Source organism: Hipposideros armiger, unplaced genomic scaffold (genome assembly GCF_001890085.2).
Source record: "Hipposideros armiger isolate ML-2016 unplaced genomic scaffold, ASM189008v1 scaffold_358, whole genome shotgun sequence".
NCBI lineage: Eukaryota > Metazoa > Chordata > Mammalia > Chiroptera > Hipposideridae > Hipposideros > Hipposideros armiger.
Genome location: NW_017731708.1, coordinates 564,698 through 582,928, shown reverse-complemented (window position 1 = coordinate 582,928; position 18,231 = coordinate 564,698). Strand labels below are relative to the sequence as shown.

The 18,231-nt window shown below is 33.9% G+C and overlaps 1 protein-coding gene across 5 annotated transcripts in view; it reads right to left on the bottom strand.

Moving 5' to 3' along the window:
• Positions 1-18,231, bottom strand: part of ZNF292 (zinc finger protein 292) — a 115,884-nt gene that overhangs the window by 20,112 nt on the left and 77,541 nt on the right. For 4 of the 5 annotated variants that reach the window (XM_019661694.1, XM_019661693.1, XM_019661695.1 and 1 more), the window contains 4 exons: positions 17,916-18,070; positions 17,644-17,722; positions 15,218-15,353; positions 1,196-1,398 (listed from right to left, as the gene is read on the bottom strand). In XM_019661694.1, the coding sequence (XP_019517239.1) occupies positions 1,196-1,398; positions 15,218-15,353; positions 17,644-17,722; positions 17,916-18,070 (573 nt within the window). Of the gene's footprint in view, positions 1-1,195; positions 1,399-15,217; positions 15,354-17,643; positions 17,723-17,915; positions 18,071-18,231 lie in introns of those variants that run through there. The other variant, XM_019661698.1, reaches the window with a different exon arrangement.

Below are 18,231 nucleotides of genomic sequence, written 5' to 3'. Positions count from 1 at the left end.
TAATGATAAAACTTCCTAGGCTAGAATCCTTGGTGCCACTCCATTCAGCCTAGAAATTGACTGACAATCACTCTTCTCAGTATCCTCATTCTCCTCTCTACACACAACAGGCTCATTTCTAATTTTGGCCCAAGCTTGCCATCTTCCTGTTCACTTGCTATCCAAGAACAACGACACAATTATCATTATAATGATAGCCTCTAACCTCATATGGACATTCATCTTTCTGTCTGAGGCTATGCTCCTTCTAGACTCTGATTGCAACAATCCCTGTCTACTCAGGTGATCGTGCATGCTGTTAATTGTCTTCTCTGTCTTGCATTTCAACTTTTCCATTTACATATCCTTAAGTCTGTCCCACAAGCCCTTTTTTCTCTTCTCTCTATTGTTCTGGAGTTGAAGGATACTTATATTAGAGATACAAGACACTTGTACAAATATGCTAGACAAGATACTGTCTAGCATATAATAGTTTTATCTATAAATACATATTCCCTGTTTCTTGATCAACAACATTTGATTTTCCTACAACTGTCTGCAACTTCATTTTGGAATTATGAGTCTTCCAAATTACAAAATTCCCATTTGGTCCATGATTCCATTCACAGAAGTCTTTAGTATAAAACCTACAAATACATGAATACTATACTTTACATCAAATGAAGTTAAAAAAAACAATCACATGTCTCATAAAGAAAATAAAGTTTACATTAAATACGCAAACATAAAATTTATTTTTATACATATATATAAAGAGAAAGATGTAGATATCTAGAGCTAGACAGCTCTATCTATTTATGACTTCTCCCCCCCCCACCTCTCCTAGAGGAAGTCATACACATTCTAAAAAGTTACTTCAATTAGCTAGTTAAAAAGATTTGCAAGTATCCTGAAGTCAGGTAAAACTGAAGTTAAGACCCATGCACGAACATCCTACTAAATTGTTAAGTCACCACGATCTTTCCCATAATTTAGCCAAAGCAGTTAAAAGATCCAAAAACAGGAGCTAGATGAAACCACTTCACATATAATTCTGAAAGCTATTTAGAATCACTACCTAACAGCCCACCAAAAATTTAAGATCGACAGCAATGGTCCCTCATTATCTAAGAGAAAGGGAAGTTAAAGACATTCTAATCTAATTAAAGTGTCTTTACTTTTAAAAATAATTACTAACAAAAGAAAACATACTCACCTCTTCGATTAACTTTTCATTTGGTGATGATGTACAAAGACAGACAAGGTAAGTTTGCTTAAAACTACCTTTTGTACCAATCTCTGGATGGTCAGAACACAGCTTTGCTAGAGCAGTTGCTTGACTTAACTGATTTGTTTTGATTAGATGTTTAATTCTCATATCCAACAAGATGGGACCCTCAAAAGCTAAAAATTCATTCACTTTAAAAAACAAGACATAATAGATTATTAACATTTTAGTAATGACTCATTTGCAATAAAATACTTATAAGGAATATTTTTTTAAAACCACAGGAACTAAAACCTTTTTTTTTTTTGCAATTATCTATTAGTGTTAGGCTATCATAAAATACTTGACTTTATAAGCAAAAAAAGATTATATAACTAACTTTTGAAAGTTGCATTAAATATTTTTTCCCCTGAGAGTACCATTTAGAATGAGATGAATTAACTTCTTGATGGTAAAAATAATTTTGCATTTAATTCTAACAGTCAACGTTACTTAATAATTCCTCCCCCGCCCCCCACAGCATTTTTTCTTGAATACCAGGGGTTAGCATCCCTAGAAATTTGCAGTGTCAGGACATTACAACTTATACAGACAATCACAAAAAGGTATTTGGATACCTTAAAAGAAGGGGTTCAACTAATACTGTGTTCCAATACTGATGACGTATTTCTCATTTTACAAAGGTGAAGTCTATCTTGTTTTAATAGGTGTTTTAGAACAATTAAAATACGCAGAAAAATAAAGGGGGGGGATCTGCTGAAACTTTTGTGGGTTTGTGTTATTTTAAAACCATCTACGAATAAATCTCAACATTTGCTTAAGTCCCATTTATACATAATACATTTTTATTCTGTTCAAATCTTTTAATTTCCTAGTGCTTGTTTGTTCAACTACAAAAAATAATTTAATTTTGTTACAGCTTTTTCCTAAGTTTTCTTTTCCAGGATGAAAATCATGTTGAAAAATTTACTTGGTGATGGCTAGACTGGAACCTTTGAAAGGCTTTTAATAAAATTTGAAATGCCCTATAAATAAAACACACAATTTCACTACTTGTGAACAGACCTGAAAGATATATCTAGTATGTAATTTGCACGCCACAAGATGGAGACATGTTCTTCCCTTCTTTAAATATCCTTTACTGCCCTCTAGTATCTATAAGACAGTACAATCATGGCTCCTCAGTATTAAAGCCATGAGCATGGAAGCAATTTAACACAGGATTATGATACCAAATTTAATCCTTTTCTTGATATCTAGACCTTTGTACCTGCTACACTCTATTCTTTATATTAAGCTAAACCAAAAAATAATATAAAGACTGCACACAAATAAACCTTAAAAATACATAACTTTCTAGTGCCTCTGACTATATGTCTTAAATATACAGGGTATTAATTTTCTTTCTTTAATATCACATGATCCTATTCAGTCAATTATATTGCAAATATCTTTTCACAGTTCACTGTCAAAGCAAAATGTGTAAAGATTTTAAATAAAAACTTTAAGAAAAATAAAATTAAAATAAAGTTATTCTGGCTATAAATAAGTCATAGACTTGAAAAAACAGCTTTAGTTTCCTAATACAGTAATTCTTTTAAAAGGAAGCTCTAGTGATACAAAGTCTGGGAATTATTTTAAATACTCCTACAAAAACTCATAATCAACAAACTCTGAAGATCATACAAAGAAATTATTTAAAGGTGGCAAGTATTTAACAAAACTGATGACAATCTTAATAGGAGAATCGCAAATAGTCCCTAAAATCTTAAATAGCAGCATGTAAGTTAGAATGATCAATTGTGCAAAATGTCTGTGCTAACTCAATGTATAGAAGAATATGTTAATATTATAAATTTCAAAAGCATAGTTGCGTTAAAAAAAAAAAACACATGGGAAACTATTGCCATACTTACGGCAAAACTGATTTCAAAGAAACACAAAATTATAAGCAGAGGGTTTATAGATCATTTTGTCCAGCTCCATCATTTGGCAGATGAGTAAACTGAGGCTCACAGAAGGCAAGTAACTTCCTAGGTTCATAAAATCAGTTAATGACAGAACCAGGACCACAATAACGGAGTCTTCTGATTTCCAGCTTTACACAGTGGTGAGAGGAGAAAAAAAAAATTCTCATTTGACCACTGTGTCTACTAAGTAGAATGACACTTTATAGCAGTAAAGAGCTGTGAAGTAGTATTAGTTTTTAAAGGAAAAAAATTATGTATTCTGAAGCTCATGATTCAAATGGATCAAAAGTAGGTTACATTCTAAAGCTCAATTCAGAACCTCCTGAAACCTCACTTTCCTCCCTCTCTCTCCATCCCCTTTGTCCGCTTCTCTTAAACTATTTTCCTTTTTCACATTCCTTTGTATCTTTCTCTACTTCTCTCCAATCCAGAACATGTTTTTCCTTATAGTTATAACATCACATCAAAAACTACCTCTTTTAGATAGAGCTTGCCAGGCTTATGAAAAAAGTTCTATGATCTTTATTCTTCAGTGACTAGTTATTAAATTTTACTCCCTACCCTGTTTTTCCCATCCCCATCCCATAAAAATAAAAATATCTTAAATTTTACTTGTATGTAGGCTTTTAATCTATTTTCTCTATATTTATGGACTTGAAGAGAAAAGCAGGTTTTACTACTTTCGAGCCTACGAAGAGAGTGGGATGACATAAAATGGCAATGTAAGGAAATATATTCAGTCAGTTCAATTAAATAATAATGACCTTCTTCCCATGAATTGCCACTTAGATAATATTAAAAAAATATTAGTTCCTACATTAAAGACAATTAAATATATTATAATATACAAGTTTAATTTTTATGATAAATCATTACATAAATATTAACTGAACATGTACCATGCACCAAAACTTAGATTAAGTCCTGGATTAATCCCAAAGGGGAGTCAATTTATTTGCTGGGTGTATATTTCCATACCCAGATTCACATACAATTTCCTTTGCAGGCATCTCTGACTAGCTGTTTCACAGGCATCTCAAACTCTGCATACAAAAATCTCTATATCACACTATGTGGTTATCTCAATCCACTCAGTTGTGCTCAAGCCACAAACCTAAGAATTGGCCTTAAATGCTCTCTTCTGCCTTCTTCTCACCAATACATCATCTAATTCTCTCACTTCAAACTCCTAAATAACCTAATCCCATTCACTTTTCTCCATCTCTACTCCTACCATTCGCCCCTTCCTCCCAGCCCAAATCACTAATCTATCAGGCCACTTTGTAGCACTCTACTAGTATTTTGCATCCTCTTACTCTCTCCATCACATCTCCACTAGGAGCCAGGGTGTTGTGTTTTGTTTTTAAACCAAAGACTTGATTGTCTTCTCCTAGTTTAAAATTCTCTGTGGTTCCTCATTACCTTCAAAGGGCCAATTCCAAAATTCTCCTCAGTCTACATGAATCTGCATCACCAATTCCTGTTTTAAAAATACAACTTGTATTTTCTCTTAAAAATAATTCACAGCATTTGGGCAAGAAGAAGAAATAAAAGACACCCAAATTGGAAAGGAAGAAGTAAAATCATCTGATTGCAGATGAAATCTTACATGTAGAAAACCCTAAAGATTCCACCAAAAATCTATTAGAATAATGAAATTTAGCAAAGTTGCAGAGTACAAAAAGTAAAACACAAAAATGAGCTTTTTTTTATATATTAACATGAACAGACTGAAAAGAAAATTAAGGAAAAAAATTCATTTACAATAACAACAACAACAAAAAAATACTTCGGAATAAACCTAAGCAAGAAGGTGAAAGACTTGTACATTGGAACTTATAATATATTGCTAAAAGAAATTAAAGAAGACACAGTACATGAAAAAATCTCCATGTTCATGGATTAGGAGACTTAATATTGTTAAGATGTACAACCTTTCAAAGCAATCTACAGATTCAATATAACCCCTACAAAATCACAATGGCATTCTTTTGCAGAGATAGAAAAATTTATCCTGAAATTCATATGGGATTCCAAGGGACCTCAAATAGCCAAAACAATTTTGAAAAAGAACACAGTTGGAGGTCTCAGACGTAAAGCTACAGTACTTAAAATAGTATGGTACTGGCATAAAGAGACATCTAGGCAATGCAATAAGATAGGAAGCCCAGAAATAAACCCTCATATATATAGTCAAATGATCTTCAACAAGGATGACAAGACCACTCAATGGGAAAAGGACAGTCTTTTCAACAAATGGTGCTGGGAAAACTGGATATCCACACATAAAAGAATAAAGTTATATATATTCTTATATTACACCATATAAAAATTAATTCAAAATGGATTAAAGACCTAAATGTAAGACCTAAACAGTATTAAACTCCTAGAAGAAAACAAAGGGGAAATGCATCAAGACACTGGACTTGGCAATAATTTATTGGGTAGGACACCAAAGTGGAAACAAAAACAAAAATAGACAAATGAGACTGCATCACACTTAACTTTTGTGCATCCAAGGACAAACAACAGAGTGAAAAGGCAATGTACAGAATGGGAGAAAATATTTGCAAATCATATATCTTATAAGGGGTTAATATCAAGACTATATAACAAACTCCTACAACAACAAAAAAATCAAATAATCTTATTAAAAAGTGAGCAAAGGATTTCTCCAATGGTGATATACAAATGACCAATAAGTATATAAAAAGACATTTAACATCATTAATCATCAGAGAAATGCAAATCAAAACCAGGAGATATCACCACACACCCATTAGAATGGCTACTATCAAGAAAACAAAATAAGTGTTTGTGAAGATGTGGAGAAACTGGAATCTTTGTGCACTGTTTGATGGGACTATAAAATGGTACAACCTCTACGGAAGTCTGGAAGTTCTTCAAAAAATTAAAAATAGAACTACCAAACCATCCAGCGATCCCACTTCTAGGTATGTACACAAAACAATGGAAAGGAGGGTCTTGAAGAGATATTTGCACACCCATGTTCACAGCAGCACTACTCACAATAGTCAAAAGGTGGAAGCAATCCAAATGTCCACAGATGGGTGAAGAAACAAAATGTGGCCTATACATACAATGGAATATTGTTCACCCTTAAAAAGGAAGGAAATCCCATCACATGCTACAACATGGAAGGATCTTTGAGGACATTATGATCAGTGAAATAGGCCAGTCACACAAAGGTAAACCACTTATATGAGGTATATAAAGTAGTCAAAGACATAAAAAGAAAAAGTAGAATGTTGGTTAACCAGGGTCTAGAAGTGGAGAGGGGAAAAACAGAGTTGTTCTTTTGTTACGGATTTTACTTTTGCAAGAGAAAAAAGTTCTGGAGGTCTACTTCACACCAGTGTGAACATACTTCCCACTACTGAACTGTACACTTAAAAATGATTACACAGTACATTTGTTATGTGTATTTTACCACAGTAAAAGAAAGCCTTTAAAAAATCAGTTCAGGGCTGGCCGAGCGGTGCGTTGGTTAAGAGCTGGCTTGGGAAGCCAGAGGGCCCCAGTTTGGATCCCACATATGAGGGCCAGTGACACTGCCCTCTACAGCTAAGATGCTGAACAGCAGCTCAACCTGGAGCTGGGCTGCCGTGATGGCATAGGCTGCAGCCCCTGCTGCAGTGGGTTGCCATGGGCTACCGTGTGTAGCCAGCAGCTGCCATGAGTGGCCCTCCAGAAATGGGCGACTGATCTGCCTCGCCCAGGAAGAGCGCAATGGTGGTGCCAACTTGGGCCAGTGAAGCAATGTCCTCCACAACTAGACTGAAGAACAAAAGGACAGCAACTTGTCTGTTCCCCTTCCCCCAATTCCCCAATAAAAATCTTTAAAAAAAAAAAATCAGTTCAGCAGTTAGTCAAAAAAATCCAAATTCAAAAATTTAATACAAACACAACACTTCAAGCTCTAGATTAATGGTTCTTAACCCCAGCTGTACAATTGTCTCAAACTTCTAAAAAATACTAATGCCAGAGGTTCACATCCTACAGACTCTAATGTAATTGGTCTGAGATAGACCTCCAGCACTAACATGTCTAAAAATTCTCCAGGTGATTTACGCACAGCCAGGATTGAGATAAATGTTCCAGGTAAATGATTTCAGTGTTGAAATTACCAATTAGGGATAGTCTTAATCTTCACTACACCTCTCACCCTTTCCTGAGGAAACATATTACATTTACAAGAAATAGAATTTTCACTTAGAGATTTCAGAATTTCTTAAATCATGCTGCTTGCTTTTTTATTAAGCCTTAAACTTTATAGTTATAACTGATTATGGCATGCTTTATGATCATATCTGATTTTTTGATTGATACAAAACAATTTTTTAATTAAAAAAATTCCATGTCATAGTTCAACCTAGTTAGTATGAGACACTAAAGTTTACTGTGAAATAAGATTTGTCAGTAATTAATTAAATTCTGATATATTTATCCATATAACATTATAAAATACACTTATTAAGACAGAAATAATGTATTTTTCTAGGATGTTTCAAGCCAATGAGTGTGCGTTTAAAATAATTTTTAAGAAAAATCAAAATTTTGGGGTCACTATAGTTATATTTAATTGTATAATAGTAGAGTATAATTAATGTTAACAAAATATTAAATACAAAATATGTCATCAGCCTAAGCTGAACAGTGAACACATAAGCTTACTGCAGTTAAATTCTATCAGCCTAATTCTATACAGGGTCACTGACCCTTAAGGATAAGGGTCACTTATCCTTAAAAGGGTCACTTTTACTTATACACAAGTGAAAGACTTTTAATTTAGTAGTAATTTAAGGAAAAAAAAAACACTAAAATACTCCATTTACTTATTTTTCGTAACAAGACAAGGTCACTTAAGGGTAAGGGAGGGAGGGAGGGAGAGAGGGAGGGCGAGTGAGCAAAAAAAAAAAAAAGACAAAGTGAAGTTAGGAAAACTGTATTCATAAGAGTATTTAATATGTAGTCTAAAAGGTCCTTTTTTAGTGACTTCGTGTAAGAAATGTCCTAACAGAAACAACTGTCAATTGATTTAAGTCTAGGTCTCAAATCACCCCTTTGGGCATTCTCTATATAGACAAGTAAAGATAGATATACATATACATATACATACACACATACACACACACACACTACAGTAAAAACTTGGATTGCGAGTAACGTGGTTTGTGAGTGTTCCACAAGACCAGCAAACATTTCTAATACGTTTTAACGTGGTCAACAAGTGATGTCTTTCAATATGAGTAGTTTGTTTCTGGAACAAATTATGCTCACAAACCAAGGTATTACTGTATACCAAAAAGTATCCAATAGTGAAAGGGCTGGAGATTTACTATCCAAAAGGAAATGCAGCTATGTATGCAATACTAAGATTTGGCCTTGCCCCATTTACCTGGTTATCACTTGCTCTCTCCTCCTATCTCCTCTCCCTTTAAGATTTTACATCCTATGTATGCTAATATCTGGTAAACCAGTTAACAATTTTTCCATGTTCACTTTAAAATGCAAAGTTTATTACTGAACTAAAGACTTATTTTCTTATAAACCTCTGAAGGGTTTATAAGCACTATGGAAAGCTTAACTTCAGAAATTTTCTTTGAAAACCAAGGGGTTCTAAAAAAACAAAACAAACAAAAAATACCTGCAGGGTTTTAAGATTCAAGAAAGGACTGGCAAGCTGATAAAAATATGATTTGTGCAACTGCAAATTATCCCAGTATAGAAGTACAAAGGAAAGGGCCGAAGGAATTCAGTGTGACTGCAATAGGGGGGCTCTCTGAGAGTTTTGATTTTCAAATGATGACATTATATATACAAAAGAAGGGAAAGCAGGTTCAGGACTAAAGATACACAATGAGTGTCAGAGACCTGATACTAACCTATACAAAATGCTATTAAAGCTAAGACCCAAGATGACCCCTAGCTCACCAAAAATGTTGAGAACAATTAGTAGAGGTCAGTAACTTCTTGAAAAAAGCCTACTTCTTGGGTTTGATTATGTATCATTTATGATGACAGGGTAAAGAAGAATTCCGCTGTTCTTAGGGTGGTTCTGATAATAAGCTTTAGGTTAAAAGGGCAGAACAACAATGGAGCAAATGGGAATATATGGGAAAAATGTAATTTTCAAAATGGTGCTAAAGATCCATTTTGCAAAACTAGACTAGAGGAATAGAGATAATCCTGAGTAAGAGTCTCAAAATTAACTATATTAAAAACATAGTTTGTGATTGTTCAGAAAAAGAAGTGTGACTGTTAAGAGCCAAGACAGATTCACTAAACATAAGTTAGGTTATACTTTTCACAAGTTATCGTAAAATATATCACAGACCCAAATGTAAAATGCAAAACTATAAAACTTTTAGCAGAAAATAGGAAAAAAAATCTATATGACTAAGTTTGGTAATGAGTTTTTAGATAAAATGCCAAAAGCATGATCCTTGAAAGAAAAAATTGGTAAGTTGGACCTCATTAAAATTTAAAACTTCTGCTCTGTTAAACACATTGTTAAGAAAGAGGACAAGGGCCAGCCAAGTGGCTCAGTTGGTTAAGAGTGCAAGCTCTGAGCGACAAGGTTGTTGGTTCAATTCCCACATGGGCCAGTGAGCTGCACCCGAGCTGAGCTGTCAACAGGTGGCAGGATGGCTCAGCTGGTGAGAGCATGTGCTCCTAACAAGGTTGCCAGTTCGACTCCTACATGGGATGGTGGGCTATGCCCACCCGCAACTAAGATTGAACACGGCACCTTGAGCTGAGCTGCCCTGAGCTGCTGACAGGCGGCTGGATGGCAACTGGACTTGGGGCTAAGCTAGCTGCGCTCTACACAACTAAGGTTGAAGGACAACAACTTGGCTGTTCCCCTTCTCCAATTCCCCAACACTGTTCTCCCCCCCGCAAGAACCCCAATAAAATCTTTAAAAAACCAACAAAAGAATCTAACTGTATTACAAATGAAAGAGCTTCACTAAAAGAGGTGAGGAAAGGTGCTCATCCTTACTAACTTTAAGAATAATGGCAAGAGCAACTGTAAGAGTATGTACTCTATTTGATAAAGCAGTTTTCCACAGGGGTACAGGTTATGAATTCTGAAACCATTATACATGTATTCTAGGACTGATTAATTAAGTACATGGATGGCCAATGGTAGGAGAAGCCAATCTGAAAAGACTATGTACTGTATGATTCCAATTATATAACATTCTGTTGAAGTGAAGGTTATAGATAAGAAGACGATGCTAGAATGATACATGTGGTATGGATTAGAGTTAGAGACATCAGTATGAACTCTCATATTTAGTTTACTACAGATACAGCTGGTTATATTTAGAAATATTTATAGATATGTGTACATATACACAGATTAGTATACCTACACATATTTTCTTGCCTTGTCCATTGAGAGGTTCTAGAAGCAATGACACCCCAGTATCAATGAGTACACCCAGTTACCAGGTCTTAAATTCTAATACTTCTCAATAAAAGGAACCAGAGCTCCTTAGAGAAACAGATGATTTTAGGACTGGGGCAGGAAATACACAAGATAAGCCTGGAGCATTTTTTAGTGCCAGAAAACAAGGAAGTATACAAACAAAAAATATAACCCACAATGATGGGGCTATGTCAAAGGGACACAAAGTTAACTCAAGAGTTCCCAGTGGCTAAAGATGGAACCAGTTGAGCAACAAAATAAATTAAGTAGTATTGGATTATGACCAAAGTATAAAATAAGTATCCAATGAGTCCACACTGATATGACTAAATAAATAAATGGGGGGAAAAAAGACAAATCTCCTGTGGAGAATTCCAAATAATCTATGTTGACACTGACCCCTCAAGGGAGTGGAGCTTAATTCTCCACTTTTAAGTGTGGTTGCATACAGTAACTTCACCCAAAGAATACAGCATGAAAGGGGATAAAAGAGTTACTTTACAGCAGAGAAGCCTGACAAACACACTATCTCAGCCAGGTGATCAAGGTTAACATCAACAGTCAAAATTAGTGTATCCTTGATATAATGCAGTGATGACAATGGCACTTTACCTCTGTGATCTTCTTTCCCCAAACCCACAAGCCCAGTTCTAATTATGAGAGCAACATCAGACAAATCCCAATTGAGGGACATTCTACAAAATACCCAACCAGTATGCCTCAAAACTATCAAGGTCATCAAAAGCAAAGAAAAGTCTGAAAAATTGTCACAGCCAAGAGCTTAGCAAGACATGAAGACTAAATGTAATGTGGAATAATGGATGGGATCCTGGAACTGAAAAGGGACATTAGGTAAAAACTAAGGAAATTTGAATGAAGTTTAATAACAAAGTATCAGTACTGATTTATTAATTGTGACAATGTACCATACTAATGTAAAATATTAATAGCAGGGAAATTGGTGTGGGGACTCTTCAAAATTTTTCTATAAATCTAAAGCAATTCTAATATAAAAAGTTCATTTAAAAAATAATAAATTAGGTTAGACTAATCTCAATATTAAACAACCTAATTTAATAGAACTCGAGCCAAATATCTGCTACAGTCTTTAATCAAATCCTACTGACAAAAAGGAGAATCATGAACCAGACATAAGGAAAAATAGGTGTGTCTGATGAAACAAGCATAATCAAAGGGTACTGACTAAGGGACTGAAGGTAAGCAGGAAGATTTCTATAAGTATCCCAGGAGCTACGGTTCTGGACATGACCTTTTTATGATTATTATCAAGGACCTGGATGCCAACAGAGTACATGCTAATTAGAGGAAACTTGGAAGGACAAAAACCTTAAATAACAAAATCACGATTTAAAAGGATTTTGACAAGTTATAGAAATAGAATGAATCTTATTAAAGAGTGAAATTAAAGAGGAAAAAAAGTAATAACTTAGGTGCCAAAAGACAAGTACAAAAATGTATATAATTCAATAGTAGCATTTATTTTAAAAATATTTTCTTGTGGTTTTAGTAACCTCACTGAATTGTGAGAAAGATATGGCTACCCAAAAAGGCAATGTCATCTAAAGTCACACTAACTTAAGTATCAATAGTTAGGATGAAGGGGAGAGAGTACCAATGATCTCAAAGCTGGCCAGATCATAGTATATTTATGGTACATATTAAGTTCTGAGAATTACACATTAAGGAGAACAACAACAAAATGCACTCAAAAATTAGAAATCATGATTGTGGGTTTAAAATCATGCCACACCAGGACGGCTTTTAGTCTATAGAAGAAAAGATGACTAGGAGTTGACATGATGGCGATCTTTAAGAAACTGCTTAGTTGTGAAAGGATTTATACTTTGGGATGGTTTCAGGGGTAGCACTCAATCCAAAAGAAGGAAATGCTACGAATGTAGTTTTCACAATTTTCACAGTAAATATTTTCTAATAGAAGGCTAAGAATGGACTGAACTACGCAGTTACCATTCTCAAGAAGAATTTAAGCAAAGTCTGATTTCTTTATCAGTGATGTTTTAAAAGTGCCTTATTCAGTGATGTTTAGTGTTGAGCTAAAATTGGGTAAAAAAAAAAAAAAAAAGGGCATTCAGTGCCTTTCCAATGCTGAGATTATGACTAAAGAAAGGCACAAGTAATGTGTGTAAGCCTAAAGTTCCTGTGATATTCAAAGGCTGTCTACTTGAATTATGTTGGTTTGGTTAGTAGAGTTGCCTTATTCTAGGATGCTAACATCTTAAAGTGAAAGCAGCATTTTTAATTTTGAGTCCTGCCCACCCTCAATCCCCCAGAATTAAAGAGCATTTATTGGGTTAGCTGGGTTTTAGTAGGTCCAAAATCAGTCAATTAAAAAAAAAGGAAAGAAAATAATTCAGGATTAAGTGGATTATCTACTGTTGAAATACTATATCAAACTTTAAAGGCTTCACTATTATCAAACTAATGAGCACAATCTCTTGGTGTAGGTTAGATTAAGTTAAATCAAGGGGCTGGATATATAATATAAAAAGCTAAAAGTTTCCCATCCTTTTGAACCATCATCAAATTTGAAAATGTAAATAAATTAGTATGTATGTGTAAATATTACTTCCTTCAACGTTTTCAAAGGAGGAAATGAATGTACACTTCTAGTTGTGTGATTAACATAAAATAACTCCCCTCAAAGAAGCATTCTAAATAACAGAAAACCAAGTAAAGATTATGGTTGAGAATCCCTTAATCATATAACCTCTCTGGTTGCTTCATGAGTTGCAGTAAAGTCATTTTCTATTGTAGAAACTCCTTTTGGCTGCATAGTCCAAATTATTCCAGTGGCTATGTCTGGTGAGGACCAACAAATAAAGCAGCACAGAGATGGGCAGAGATGTTTGTTAACAGAAACAATGTTAGGCATATTTAAACAAGTAAGGAAATCGAGCACACTTTCTTTTAAAATAAATTTTAAATGTCTGCTCAGGTAAAAGTTTCGTTTTACGACTTTAGCATAAGGCGTGAGTTTGGCAAAAACATTCTTCAGAAATTGACAAAAGAAAAAAGGAGTTAATTCTTTATTTAAGCTGGGTGCAATTTTATTTAATTAGGCTAGGTGCCACAGGGCATGTTACGAAAAGGAGAGAGGCTGAGGATCTGACTTCAGTTTCTGGCTCTGCTCACATCACTGGTGATGTGATGCAGAAAAGACTAGTCTTTCTGAGCCTCCATTTTCTGATCTATAAAATAGGGACAGTAAAAAGCCTACCTTTCTCATAGGACCATTGTGAAGTTAAATGAAATCATGCATGTAAAATACACATTTCAAACTGTTAGAAACTATACAATGTAATTTGATATTATTAACATATTACACCTAAAATCTCTAAAAGCTGAGAACATTAAAAAGTATAGTTTGATTATAGGAATAAAAACATAGTGGTATTAATATAATGGGACTAAAATTAATATGCCAAAGGCAAAAAAAATCTAAGATTTTTAACTTTTAAATGTTATTACTTTAAATAATGAGGACCTACTCTACATTTCTCTAGGGCTTTGAGAACACTAGCTAATCTGTGGATATCCACAACAAAGGGTGTACTAAAAAAAATCTTCTTGTGAAAACTAAGAAAACAGCTAACACTGCTAAGAACTATCAGGAAAGCATGGAGAAATAATAGGAGGGGCGGTCAGGTAGGGACAACCAGCTTGAAGAGGAGTTTGGAGATTGGCTGGGAAGTTTTTTGGTAAATACCAAAAGTACCAGAAGGGTTCTCAAACAATGGGCTTATTAACACTCCCTTCTCAGAGCCTTCATAATTTGCTATCACAGAGCACAATACCTACAGTTTGCCACCAATCAACAAGAAAAACAGCAATAAACAATGGAAGCAGCTTGTTTACTTCTCTAGATAGAATTCTTGGGAAAAGTTAAGGTGAAAGCTGGGTACTTTCCAAAATAATCTCAAGAAAAGTTCCACAGACAAAAACTGTGCTCTTCTTTGTCATATATACAACTTTTGAACTATGAACATTAAGTGTTACACATAGCAATGATCTAGCCATATACTTCCAACCAGCCAGTTTAACTGGGATCTTTCTTGCCCAAGCTCATACAATAACAACAAAGCAGGGTAAAATAAAACTGAGCAATTAGCTGTTTGAGAAATAGTACTACTAATCTTAGAGACAGAAGACTTGAGAGTTCTAGCATTAATTTCTTATTCTATTTTGAGGAAAATTATTTAAACTACTCTATTTCTGCTTCTCCATCTGTCAAATAAGTTAGTTATCAAATATAAGGCAGATTGCCTCCTGTCAGGATGTTGCAGAGGGAATTCCTCTGTTAAAAAGATGTTGGGAAAAAATTTTAGTTTCTCTGTAACACTAAGACTGTAAAATCCTATAAATACATCTTCCCCCAAATAAAATAAAGGTGAAGGGCCTCAAGCACTTCAGGTAAAATTTAATTAAATGGTCCTTCTTTGGGATACCTTGAGATGAATTATATCAAAACAATTTTAAGTACTTATTTTTTCTAGTCTAATAAATTCTTTTTTTTTTTTCCCTCTCTCTCTCTAGAAAATTTACCTTTATCCTTATCCAATGGTTCCTGGGAAAGAATAGTGCACAGTACCGGGTTTTTCCACACCCCAGTCTCTTGAGCTAGAGTAGCTAAAAAATGCAATTCACAGCTGCCATTCTCCATCAGCTTTTCATGAGCTACCTATAAATATTAAATAAACATCCAAAGAATTACAACAGATTTTTAAAAGCAAGCTTATCAAGCTTTAAATATAATACTAAATTTTTGAAAAATAAGACTTTTATCTTAAAATTTTCACATCACATAACAAAGTGCTGCATTCCTTTAGTTCTGATTTTTAAAATAAAATCGCAAGGATAAGAATATCAATTATAAATTTTAAATAAATACAATGTAGTTCTATAAATAAGTCCATATTAGTTTTTCCCCCAAAACCTAAACCAAGAGAAAATGTACCTCTCAAGGAAGCTATCAGAATATCCACATACAAGACCTTACACATTTTACATCCTCTGTGTTAGTAAAAAAAAGTTTTCCCCCAAAACTTTTACCTTTAATAAATGACAGATTTGCATCAAGGTCTAAGTGACAACTTACACATATTCCAATAAGAAAGACTAATGAAAAGAAAATAACTGAGTGCATGATTTATCATTTATTCATTATAAAGCCTTGACAAAATACTATTAAGGCTGACACTTAAACCTTGCTTATTAGTTTTTTCCAACTGTTCATGCAATTGGTATATTCTTCAGGCCACAAAAGACAATAGCTTTTATTCAATTCAGAAAATTTTTGTACTGAGAATTTCTATGGGCAAAGTACTAGGGAAGAGAGCAACTAGTCCCTGTGTTTATGGGGTTTATCCTCTGTGGGCTAAAGGAATGTTTAAACAGTTAACACACACACAGGCAAAATGAAACAAATGCTGCTAAGCAGGTATAAAACAACCCTGAGGAAGCCCTGAAATAAGAGCAAAGTGTCATGGAAACTCTTAAAACTGCATGCCATGTTTATACAAAAAGTCTATTCCTCAAAGCCATAAAAACTTGCCCATTGCAACAAATTCAAGTGCTTTAAGAAAATTTCTATGAACTGCTGAAAGCTGCCACAGAAGGATTCAAAGAGTTATTAATATTTCCTTCTCATTAATTCTTATAAAAAAGTGTCAACTAGTGCTACTGTTTCAAAAAGGAAAGTTTATCTTATGTTGACCAAAAAAAATAAATAAGTAGCATGAGAAATTCTGTATATTTGTATATAAACAACTTATTTAATTCCGTGGTAGAATGTATCTGAATGCCAAACAATGAGAAGTTCTGGATTATTTACCTAAAACTAAACACTTGCTGGGAAAAACACCTAAGACACAAGTGACTGATATACTGAAGTAGAAACTGCATGACAAAAAAGTTAGTTGCAATGTGAAATAGGACAAGACACTTTCATTTCAACAAACAGTTATTAAGTATCTATTATATGTAAGACATAATAGAATCCTATGGTATTAAGATATGAATCCTACCTTCAAGAATCTTGCACTTGAGGTAGATTTTAATGTTTAATATTAAATAGGAAAGCTGATTTCTCTGCCTAACTATAGTTTACTTCATATGCTTCTAAAATTTGAGACTAATCCTCTTTAATATATCTCCTACAGAAAAACATAAGGCCAAAAGGTATTTTAAGAATTGTGGTTAGAGAAAAAGACAACTATACTTTTTGAAACGAGCTAGCAGGAACATCCTTTTTAACCAATTAATCAAAATTTAACTTGAAGCTACAATATATCCAGCACCATCTAGTGCTTGAAACAGAATTTAAAGTTCTTGAAAATGCTCCAAAACAACTAAATGCAAAATTGTGTTGTACTCATATAAGTAGAATAAAAGTGACAAAGCTTTTATTTTACTAAATAAAAGAGACAAAGCATGTGTTTCAGCTCTAGGAGAAAAAGCATGTGCTTTGGAATTAAGAACCTGAGTTCAAATACTACTCTGTGATTATTAGCTGTATAAGTATGGGCGGATGAATACTTTAGAATATGAGCCTCAGTTTCCTCACCTTTAAAATGGGAAAAATATACCTACCCCCACAAAGTTTTCATAAGAATTAAATGAGATGTTAAATTCTTATAAAGCATATTGCAGATTTTCAGCAATTAGTTAAACTGTTTCTAAATACAAATGAGGGCATTTTCTTTTGTGTTCCCTTACTGCTCTGACAAAGTCTTAATTATTTGATTTTAAAGAACAGTACAATATTCAACCAATCTATTTAAATGTATACTCGTATACTCATTTAGGATACATTTATTGAGCATCTACTATCTGCAAGACACTAGCGTTAATAACAGCAGCAATTAATATTTGTTATTACTTAGATGTTTAAAATTTAACCAAGTAATATATTAATAAAGCAAACTGACTTAAAATATACCTATATTAAAACTAATAGGTAATACCCTCACCTGCACCAGTGTCCGAAATTGTTCCCACTGTTTATCTGATAACTCAACAGGTAGACACAGTAGAAGTTCAACACAGCTTCTAAAACACAAAAAGTTGGTAAGGATACAAATAATTATTAAAATATGAAGTAAAATAAAATGAATAATTCTAATATCATCAGTAGACTCCCCATAACCAATCTATTTAAAATCAAACTATCAGAAGAGCTGAGATATAAAGTTAAAACACAAAAGCTAAATCTAATCTTTTATTTACTCAAAGGTCTACTCACAATGCCAAGCGTTCCAGAACCAATGCTACATTTTCACATTCAGAGGTAAGATAAGGTCGGGCTTTAACATAACTTTGGATAGCCACTGTGTATACCTCCAATAAAGGTAAGGGATCTTCTGAAGTTTTCCATTTCTCTGCATATTCAAGGAGTGTCTGTTTTGGAAGGAATAATAAAAAGTATTTAGTGTAAATCAAAATACACATTTACTAATCAACTGATTTTCTTTCCTCCCTGAGAAATTTGAAAATAAATCTTTTATTTATAAAAACAAAAATTAGTGGGGCCGGCCGAGTGGCGCGATGGTTAAGAACTC